General features: G+C 34.8%; 2 protein-coding genes across 3 annotated transcripts in view; one reads left to right on the forward strand and one right to left on the reverse strand.

Annotated features, from left to right (window-relative positions):
* The window catches only part of pole (polymerase (DNA directed), epsilon), a 34,055-nt gene extending 31,074 nt beyond the window's left edge, over positions 1–2,981 (forward strand). For both annotated transcript variants that reach the window (XM_067407690.1, XM_067407693.1), the window contains exons 50-51: positions 1,733–1,843; positions 2,074–2,981. The gene's annotated coding sequence lies outside the window, so the exon portion shown is untranslated. The remainder of the gene's footprint in view (positions 1–1,732; positions 1,844–2,073) is intronic.
* On the reverse strand, positions 860–10,759 carry p2rx2 (purinergic receptor P2X, ligand-gated ion channel, 2). The gene is made up of 12 exons (XM_067407694.1): positions 10,620–10,759; positions 9,951–10,086; positions 9,673–9,744; positions 6,477–6,552; positions 5,674–5,770; positions 5,517–5,597; positions 3,130–3,268; positions 2,902–3,032; positions 2,236–2,326; positions 2,085–2,150; positions 1,762–1,839; positions 860–955 (listed from the first exon to the last, which is right to left on the reverse strand). Exons 1-12 carry the CDS (start codon positions 10,757–10,759, stop codon positions 860–862), a joined length of 1,203 nt encoding a protein of 400 aa, XP_067263795.1.
* Between the last annotated feature and the right edge of the window lie 411 nt (positions 10,760–11,170).

Genomic DNA, 11,170 nt, shown 5'->3' on the forward strand with positions numbered 1-11,170 from the left:
GTCACCATGAAATCAATTGACAATTCTTGTTTTTTTTATGGAATAATGCAGTATTTTTTTTATACATTTATTCATACACATCATTATTTTATAAATAATGATGTGCATGAATAAATAACTAAAATAAATAACTTGAATAAATAACAGGGTGGGGCAACCTGTCACATGAGAATGACAAACCACAATGATCCAATCATTTCCCGGTGGACAAAATCAAGTCCCACATTTTTTCTTGTTCGATATCACTCGGATATACATCACAGTAGAGAAGAACAGATTATTGCAACTTCCATTTCATGGTGACTTTATGAAAAAATCACCAGATAAACTTGGTGTCAAACTTTAAAGTCAACATGAAATCAAAATTTGATTTTGTCTGTTCACATTATTCCAAAGAAAACTATTTGATCAAAATGTCAATATTTTAACAGTCCGATCAAAATCAAGTGCTGCTTTAGGTCCTGGAAATTAAATCATGTGACACATTTGTATGAAACACAATATTCAATGAGTTTTTACTTAATGAATATTAATTTTCATTGAATTTTACAGAAGTAAAACATTTGTTTCATGACAATTTGAAGATGGAAGATACATGCAAACCCATTGTGTAGATGAATTAAACACTAAGCAATTAAATTAATGATCAATTTTTAATATTTATTGAGGTGAAGCTTAACCAATATGTGGTTCTGCATGTTTTTTTTAAGCTTTTCAAGATTCTGATATGGCATTTTGTGCTGTTTTATACCCCTTAGACAGGAAAATATCCAGTCCTTTATGTAAAAAATATTGTACTACACTCTATATTAGGCATGGTATGCCATCACTGGAGTGGTTTTGGTGGCGAAAGGATGCTTTACAATGGCACGCCATCTGAGAGGTCAGAGTGGGTGGAGCCATAGCTTGTAAGAGTGAGGTCTGTTGTCACTGGCTGGCTGGGTTGCTTGGAAACCTGATTAAACAAAATAGAAACGGCTTTCGATTAAACTATTCAAGAAATAGAAAATACAAATTCCTTCATTTATTGACCATCATGTTCCAAACTGGATGACTTTCTTATACGTTTCTTATACGTTATTTTCTGTGAAATATTTCTGTGCTCAATGGAAGAAAGTCATACTGTTTGGAATGGCATGAAGGTGATTAAATGATAATTAAATAACATAACAAAAATGCTGCTGATACATGTTTTTTCTTTGAATTGCTTGATATGAAGTTGCAATTGCGCATTATAAGGTCAAAATTGTGAGATATAAACTCACAATTGTGAGGAAAAAAGTCTGAATAACAAGATATAAACTCGCAATTGAGAGAAAAGTCAAAATTGCAAGGAAAAAAGTCAGAAATACAAAATATAAACTCGCAATTGCAAGAAAAATTTAGAATTAGAGGATATAAACTCGCAATTGTGAGAAGTCAAAATTTCAAGATATAAATTCGCAATTACGAGAAAAAAGGCAGAATTGCGATATAAACTGTGAGTATTGTGAGATAATTGTGACTTTTTATCTTTTACATTTTTTTTTTATTCCATGGCGGAAACAAGCTTCCATAACATACCATAAAACACGCACACAAAATATATATATATTTCTCAAAGTTGTAAATAAAAAATATTTGGACTGTTTTACAAGAGAATACTATTTTAGTCAATGCTATTTAAATCAATGTGCTACTCTAGCAATTTGAAAATTGTTTCAAAGTAAATCCTACACCAATTTTTTTTCAGTGAAATCTTCTCCATCCTGCTTGACTTACATCATCAAACTTCATATCACTGAAGACTTCATTCTTATCGATAAACGTCAGCATTATCCAGTCACAGATGATTGAGCACTAGGTGAGAGAAAATGAGACATTTCTTAAGATTAAGCAAACTCTGATTCTAAATGAAAACAAGCTGTATATGTCCGTCAATGCCTCTTTCCATCAGGGTTACTCCAGATCAAGCACTGTGAGTGAAACCTGAGAATCATTCCCATAATGCAATTTGCAAAGTGTTTATGTCTGCCACTGTCATTATCTCACACTTTTTAACCCAAAATAACCATGTTTTTAATGTGTATTCAGCAAAAACGTACAATTCCTACTGACGTCATGGCCGTGACTGTGTTGATGATGGTCGGAATCAGACTGAATCTCCCTGCCTGAAAAGAAATACTGTTTCAATATAAGGCATATGTGGAATCAGCATGTCAGACAGGCACTAATGTACTTCCTGTATGGTCTCACATGTCCATGAACAATGACATCCAGGCGAATCCCATAGGCTTTAATGAGTGTTCTGTACTCCACACCATCCTTATGGTAATATTTTGCAAACCTGAAAAGTAAAAAAAAAAAAAAAATGTTAAGAGATGGAATTATTCTTCAAGAGTAATGATTAAACAACTCTGTGCCCAAACTAAATGTATTAAATGAAATTAGCATAAGTCCAAAAGTGTGCATTAGTTTAAACTATTTCCTGTTTAAAACCACTTTCCAGGCAACAGAAGTGCATTTTGAAAATGGATTAATTGTTGTTAATAATATGATTTATTAACAGTGCTGTAAATATTACTTTACAAATTGTAGTACATTACAGATTGCAAATTACATGATGAAAATTGTAGTTAGTGACGTCACATTACACATTTTAGGTGTTTTAAATTCTGACTTCTTTTTGATGATTGCAACATTACTTTTAGATCACTTTTGACCTAACTTGTTTGTCATATGGATCTGAATAGGACAATCTTATCGATACCAGTGTTGGGAAAAATTATGTTTGAAAGTAATGCATTACAATATTGCGTGTACAGCAACCATCATGTTTACACGGCGCACACAACATATTTTAAATGACAATCGATTATGAAAGTTCCTGTTGATTGTACTACCAGTTAATAGTAGCCGTACCTGTAGTAGTATCCTGAGCTGGGCAGGTTTTTTCTCATGTCCAGCCTTCTGAATGAATATGTTGGAATGCACTTAGAGGGATCGACATCAAAATTACACTTCCAGTTAATGAACACGCCAATTATTCCACCCTAAACACATTAACACATGTATTAAACTGACAAATAAAAAGGTTACTGTTGCAGAAAAACAATTGGTATACTGTTTGACAATAGACCGTGTACATACTGTTCTGCAAAGTTCACTGAATTTCTCTCTGGCCTGCGCTGCGATGAAGCCCAAGCTGAACACTGGACAATAAGGGTTGGTCTTTGGGTGATAATGGCACCGTAACAGCTTCTTTGGCTTGTTTGGTTTGATATTTCCCCTACAAACCATAGGCAGTATCAAACAAATTCACTGTGTAAGTGCCCAAACTTTTGATTGATGATGTACTGTATATAGGAAATTTCTGATATCATATATACAGTATCTCACAGAAGTGAGTACACCCCTCACATTTTTGTAAATATTTTATTATATCTTTTCATGTGACAACACTGAAGAAATTACACTTTGCTACAGTGTAATGTAGTGAGTGTACAGCTTGTATAACAGTGTAAATTTGCTGTCCCTTCAAAATAACTCAACACACAGCCACTAATGTCTAAACCGCTGGCCACAAGTGAGTATGTGAAATGTCTAAATTGGGCCCAAAGTGTCAATATTTTGTGTGGCCACCATTGTTTTCCAGCACTGCCTTAACCCTCTTGGGCATGGAGTTCACCAGAGCTTCACAGGTTGACACTGGAGTCCTCTTCCACTCCTCCCATGAAGACATCACAGAGCTTGTGGATGTTAGAGACCTTGCGCTCCTCCACCTTCCGTTTGAGGATGCCCCACAGATGCTCAATAGGGTTTAGGTCTGGAGGCATGCTTGGCCAGTCCATCACCTTTACCCTCAGCTTCTTTAGCAAGGCAGTGGTCATCTTGGAGGTGTGTTTGGGATGTTGTAGGTCATGTTGGAATACTGCCCTGTGGCCCAGTGTCCGAAGGGAGGGGATCATGCTCTGCTCATTCATTGTTCCCTCAATGAACTGTAGCTCCCCAGTGCTGGCAGCAGTCATGCAGCCCCAGACCATGACACTCCAACCACCATGCTTGACTGTAGGCAAGACACACTTGTCTTTGTACTCCTCACCTGGTTGCCTCCACACACGCTTGACACCATCTGAACCAAATAAGTTGGTTCAAGTAAATGGTTCCAGTAATACATGTCCTTAGTCTGCTTGTCTTCAGCAAACTGTTTGTGAGCTTTCTTGTGCATCATCTTTAGAAGAGGCTTCCTTCTGGCACGACATATGGTCTGAGCATTGACAGGCTGACCCCCACCCCTTCAACCTCCGCAGCAATGCTGGCAGCACTCATACATCTATTTCCCAAACAAAACCTCTGAATATGACGCTGAGCACGTGCACTCCACTTCTTTGGTTGACCATGGTGAGCCCTGTTCTGAGTGGAACCTGTCCTGTTAAACCGCTGTATGGTCTTGGCCACCGTGCTACAGCTCAGTTTCAGGGTCTTGGCAATCTTCTTATAATCTAAGCCATCTTTATGCAGAGCAACAATTCTTTTCTTTTTTTCAGATCCTCAGAGAGTTCTTTGCCATGAGGTGCCATGTTGAACTTCCAGTGCCCAGTATGAGAGAGTGAGAGCGATAACACCAAATTTTACACACCTGCTCCCCATTCAGACCTGAGACCTTGTAACACTAACGAGTCACATGACACCAGGGAGAGAAAATGGCTAATTGGGCCCAATTTGGACATTTTCACTTAGGGGTGTACTCACTAATGTGGCCAGCAGTTTAGACATGAATGGCTGTGTATTGAGTTATTTTGAGGGGACAGCAAATTTACACTGTTATAGTGTCATTTCTTCGGTGTTGTCACATAAAAAGATATCAAATATTTACAAAAATGTGAGGGGTGTACTCACTTCTGTGAGATACTGTATGTGATTTTTTTTAAATGTATTTATTTAATTTTTTTGGTAGGTCAAAATCTATAAGCGTTTTAGCATTTTAGAACTTCTCCAACATAAAATACATCAGTAAAACCAATAAAATACATCAGTAAAATATTAAACATAATTACACCGAACAGAAAAACTCATCAACTCACTAGTTGTGCTTACATGTATTCTCTTGCAAACTATTCAAACTATATTAGGGAAAATGTACTTTAAATAAAGACTTAAAGAGTTGTCATGTGACCATGGTGTAGTTCTATAGCCTACATTTAGCTTATTACTTCTGGAAATTGTTTTTAGACTACAAAATTCATAAAAGTTGTGTTCATCTGTGAAGATTATCATGATGAACAGACTGTGTGTGAATCATTGACTTTTGCTGGTCACAGAGCTTATTTCCTGCAATAATCCAAAAGCCAATGGGATTTTGTCGAGGGAACCAGTGTGATGCTAATTTACGAGTTGGCCTACAAAAATATGCCACACTTTATGCCTTTTTGATCACACAATATTCACATTCACATTTTGTAAAAATGTTAAAAAGCATGCTGGCATTGGGTAAACATCCTCTGATTTATAAAATATTCTGAAACTCATAAACGTACCTCAGAACTTTAAACTTTGGGAAATGGATGGCATTCTTTATAAACACTGTGAAATTAATGGCCTGTTCCAAAGCTGGTTCCCTGTGGGGACAGAAAAGGCATTTCAGTGCATTTCTCTTCTTGATTTTTCACATACCAATAAACTAAAGCACAATACCTATCAACAGCATATTCCTCAATGGGACACCAGGTTTTGATCTCACAGGTCTTGAATGTGTAGTTGTAGTACGGTATACACCGTCCTGTTCTTTGACCTATTCAAAAACAGTTCACATGTTGATAAAGGTCATATTCAAACTATTCTGGGACTTGCTGAAATTATTTTGATATTCATATTTATACAGTGGACCATCAACTGTAAATCTTTTTTTAATTAATTAATTATTAATGGTTTTATTTTGTTTTGGATTTAAATAAACAGTAATAATTTGTGCTGCAGTCATTAAAGCAAATTCTGACATTCATATTAATTTTTAACTCCAAGGTTTCATTTTTTGCATATTAAATCAGAAGTTTTTAAAATGGAAGTTGTGATAGTCTTTTCTTCCCTATTGTGATGATTGCAACATATATAGATAATTGTAACAGCTTCTCAAACATGAAAAAATGTAGGGTTGGACTTGATTTTGTCCATCGGGAATTTATTGGATGTTTGTGGTTTGCTATTGGTCAATCTCATGTGAGTGGCAGGTTGTCCCGCCCTCACGCTAGTAAACACATCACCAGAGAAGAGAAGAGATGTCGCTGCACAAGGCAAGTTATTTTGATTAATGATTACGAGGACATGTGAATAAAAAAAAATAATGATGTGCATGGATAATTCATTTATAATAAATACTGGAATAATTCATATAAAAAAATAAATAAAATTGTCCATTTTGATTTCATGGTGTCTTTAAACTAGTGTTCTCTACTAGTGGACCCTACTGTATATATGTATGTATGCATTATAAACCCCACCATGACCATCAAAATCAATTTCCCCTTGAGTGCAGTCAGAATCTTTTGTGCAGTTGGCATTGGCAACACTGTAATGCTGGAAAAGCACAGAAGAAAAAAAATCGTTTTACAAATGCTGTTTGACTCGGAACAAGAATTCCAACCAAAACATAAATACTCTGTATTACAGTTTTTCTCCATTGGTTTGGCTCATTTCTGAAACAGAAATTACATTCTCAAAACAACATGGACAAACCTCCAAACCACTTGGCAACAGAACTGATTTTCTCATTCATTTCATCAAATTGCAAATGTCTAAGTACATGTCTCAATGTCTCAGTACATCTTTGCAAATGATTAAGTCATCACATGCACAATAGTCTGTTCAACTGTCAATATGTATGTATACCATGTATGAATCCTTGGAACATTTGATAAATTTATTACAGCAATTGACAGTCAGGTGAAACTAGAACTTGACTAACATGTAACAAGTCAGTTACTGGTTGTCCATCATTATAACTTTTTTACAATTAAGCAGTGGTTCCCAAACTTTTTTGTCTTCAGTACCCACTTTACCTGATTGGTGTATCCAGGTAATTCCGGTATGAAAGTATTTGATTTATCTGACTAAAAACTGCAGCTTACTATATGATGCAATTATCATTATAATCCTTATTTTGAAGAATATAACATACAATAAGAAAAAGGGTCAAAGAGCTGCAATTAGTGCCTCCAATGTAAATCTAATACTGTGGGTTTTACTGTAACATTTCAGTAAGTCATAGTCATTGATGATTTTCCCCCTCCCCTTTCTGTCAAATACCCCCTGTAGTACCTCTGCATACACTCTAAAAAATGCTGGGTTAAAAACAACCCAAGTTGGGTTGAAAATGGACTAACCCAACGATTGGGTTGTTTTAATCCAGCGGTTGGGTTAAATGTTTGCCCAACCTGCTGGGTAGTTTTATTTAACTCAACTATTGTTTAAAAATTGCTATATGGCTAGCTTAAAATGAACACAAAATAGTTGGGAAATTAAAAACCAGATGCAATTAGAGGCAACAATAATAGACAAAAGGTGAATGTTTATTAATAAGCTTTAATATTGTATTCATATAAATGTAATAGTTTATTAATATAAATGTATTAATAAGCAATTTAATAAATGTTTATTGTTTAATAATTATTCATTGAACATTAATAAATGTTCATTTCCAACATACTTTGGGTTAATTTTAATTAAGCAATACAGTAATTTTTAAACAATAGTTGAGTTAAATAAAACTACCCAGCAGGTTTGGCAAACATTTAACCCAGCCACTGGTTTAAAACAACCCAATTGCTGGGTTTGTCCATTTTCAACCCAACTTGGGTTGTTTTTAACCCAGCATTGGGGTACATGTACCCCAGGTTTGGAACCACGCACTCAAAAAAATGATTCTAGCTGCTTGTTCAGTTTATTTAAATAAAATAAGCTGAACCAATACAAATCTTTAGTTTTTTACTTAATTGGCATTCGCACTCAATTGTATTATGTTAAATGAAATTAAATTTGCAAAATGTTAGGTCAACCTAAACCATTTGTGTTGGGACTACATGAATCATTTATGTTGCATTGATTGAACCTGGGCAGTGGATTTCTAGTTCCCAGCATGCTTTGCATAGGGAAAGATTGGGACAGTAAATGTTGAACTTAAGTGCTGTTTAATGTGTTTTTTAGTAAAGGGAAATACCTTTTAAAGTTTGAAGTTCAGTTATATTTGACATTTAAAAGAGTTTATGTTATGTCGATTTTTTGAGGTTACCATTATGCTGAAGTGTAGACCTTGTGGTTAGGCTCTAGGTGGCTATGTAAAACAAATTTATATTGTTTTCAACGAGCATTAACTGTGCTCAAGCCAGTAATGAGAAGTTCTTTATCTGATCATTACTTGCATGCTATAAATGTTACTTAGCATATGAATAAGTGTTATTTTAGTTTAGTTTTTATAGAAATATAAATAAATTACTTGGAGGGCCAGCACAAATTTTACACAGTCTACATATGGTCATCAGCTTTTCCCCTCTCAATGGTAATGAAACATGTATGTCTGTGTACAACAGCTACTCAAAACCTAAGCACAAGCGCACATCTTCACCATGATGGTAACAAAAAAAAAAAAAAAAAAAAAGCACTGATTGGATCAACAAGAATGAATTATGTTCAGGAAACATACACAGAATACGTCAAATGAAACTGGTGTGATCTCATTCAATTAGGATGAATTTCACTCATTAGTACAATTAACCTAGCTTAAGTTCAAATAAATCAGTTCAACTGTGTGGAAATAGGTGTCATAATTGAATTAAGTTAGACCAACAAGTTATTTTTTTGAGTGCGGGAGTAGTGGCCAGTAGTGTATTGAACTTGTGTAGAACATAGAACATTCCTATGTAATTGTCTGTAATGTAGTGTATGACTGATTTGATGTTTTCTTTTCTTACGCTATTGTAGAGAATAATGGCATTGGAAGGAAACGAGCGACCATTGAAGAACTGTTAATTTTGAAACTCCAGCTTTATTTACAGCACTGTAGGCTGCATATAATTTTCATTATTTATTGTTTGTGTGTATATATTACAGTATATTATGCTATATACATTTTCTTTTTACTCTGATGTATGGAAGTTACTTTATGTGTGTGAATGATAATGGTTACAATTTCCTTGGCAGTATGAGACGAGTGCAATGTGTGATGTCAAACCTTGGAGGCTACTCTTACCCTAAAATCCTATTTCTTTTTCTTTTTTTCTTTTTTTTTTCAGTTTTATACACAATTGTATTCTGTTAGCTATAAAAAAACAGTACAGTAACCATTGTCAATGAAGGACTGGACTAAGACTGAAAGGTGGACATGAGGGATATTTCAATGGTCCTCTGCCATAGTGACAAAACATCTAAACATTTTGACTTGCAGTGCTTACACAATGCCACAGAGACAAAGCATTTTGGGGGCATTGACTGTTTAAATGAGAGGGAAATTTAGTTTTGAAGCATGAGTGAACAGTTTTGGGAGAGATATGAGCTTTTGCAAGTGAGCTATAGTGTTGTGCTGAACTGTAAGACTGTTTTGCCAAATGATCTTAGAGTTTTGAGAATGTAATTTCTGTTTCAAGAAACGAGCCAAACCAATGGAGAAAAACTGTAATATTATTGTTTAGGTTTTGCACTCACCTCGGCACATGTGCCCTGCGTCTGATTGTGCGTCACTTCTCTTCTAAGAATAGTACTGATGACATCACCACCCTGTGCGTGAAGAATTTATGGGTTTCTAATCAATTTACAATCAATTAATAGTAATGCTGACCAAGCTACAGTATATGATCTAGCAGGAAAAATATGGTTTAATCGCTTTACAATATCTGAAATAATAAAGGATATCGGGAAACTTTTTTAAGTTAATTAAGGACGTTGTAATTTATGCCCAGTTTATTCGTTGTATGGTCCCTCACCTCAGATGGTCTGACATATTCTGTAGTGTCCTGAACCACGTCTCCCAGCATGGCCACACCCCTCATCTCAGTGTACACAGAGCTCTCTGGACCCGTCTCAGTCTCCTGATATGCTTGCTGAATGATAAATACATACCTGCATGCATAAAAGATAACATAAATGCATCCACACCTTCATGGGTATAACAGAAGAAAATCTGTATATATGGATCAAAATGAAAAGAGATTAAATCTATTCAAAGGTATAAATGAAAATGCAAAAACCAAAACTATGAATTCACAGCCAAATTATTCTGTAAAACCTCTGTAAATCAGATATGAATAACCATAAGAACAACTAAAGTGTCATAATTAGATTTGAGATTTCATAATATTTATACCAGAATACAATAATCTCTCACTTATTTATTGCTATTGGCATTTTTATTGCATTTCTTCAAGATGCAGAAAAAAACTACTCCTTCGGTCCTTTGTATGCAAAAGCTTTACATTTCTTTGGGTTTATAGTACAATAATAAATGAAATTACTCTAATTTCCATGATGTTGTTCTGCAGTAGTCTATCTCAGAGACAAATATGATAAAGATTATATTTATGACCAATTAAAAAAATCAATTTTGTAAAAGTAATTTTTAGTAAAAAGACAGACAGTGGAAAGTAGATTCTTACCAAATGAAATATGTGATCACCAGGAGCTGCACGGCTCTGTATATAACTCCTAGTTTTTTGTCCTTCACCACCATTACTTTCGCAGTCTCATAGTCCCAAAAACCCAGAAAAAAGTCTTTAAGGAATTCTAGACAACCCATTTTTATAAAATTCCTTACTTGTTCCTGCAAAATGAATGTCTTAATCTCCACCACTGAACTGATGCTGTATGGTGTACGCTTCTGTACTACAGCCCCCTCTCTCTCTCTCTCTCTCTCTCTCTCCCTCCCTCTCTCACCCCTGAAAAGGCACCCTTGTCCTTTTTCTACGCTTCTTAATCATATTGTTTATGTTGTACTAAATAATTCATCTTTAATTAATCTGGTCCATTTTCTCTGCAGTTAGAAACAAATGTTCAATTTCAATTTTCAATTTCAAATGAGCTTTATTAGCATGACTGTGAATCACAATGTTGCCGAAGCATTAACATATTATATATAAATAATAAAATAAACAAACAAACAAAACATATATGTATACATCATGTTAAATGTAGCATAGTAAATAAATCC

Source organism: Chanodichthys erythropterus, chromosome 13 (genome assembly GCF_024489055.1).
Source record: "Chanodichthys erythropterus isolate Z2021 chromosome 13, ASM2448905v1, whole genome shotgun sequence".
Classification (NCBI taxonomy): Eukaryota; Metazoa; Chordata; class Actinopteri; order Cypriniformes; family Xenocyprididae; genus Chanodichthys; species Chanodichthys erythropterus.

Coding starts and splice junctions, on each gene's coding strand:
- p2rx2 (XM_067407694.1), bottom strand. CDS start 10,759: ATGGGTTGTCTAGAATTCCTTAAAGACTTTTTTCTGGGTTTTTGGGAC. Junction 9,745..9,950: donor AATATGTCAGACCATCTGAG/GTGAGGGACCAT, acceptor CTTCACGCACAG/GGTGGTGATGTCATCAGTAC. Junction 5,771..6,476: donor AATTGATTTTGATGGTCATG/GTGGGGTTTATA, acceptor GTTTTTGAATAG/GTCAAAGAACAGGACGGTGT.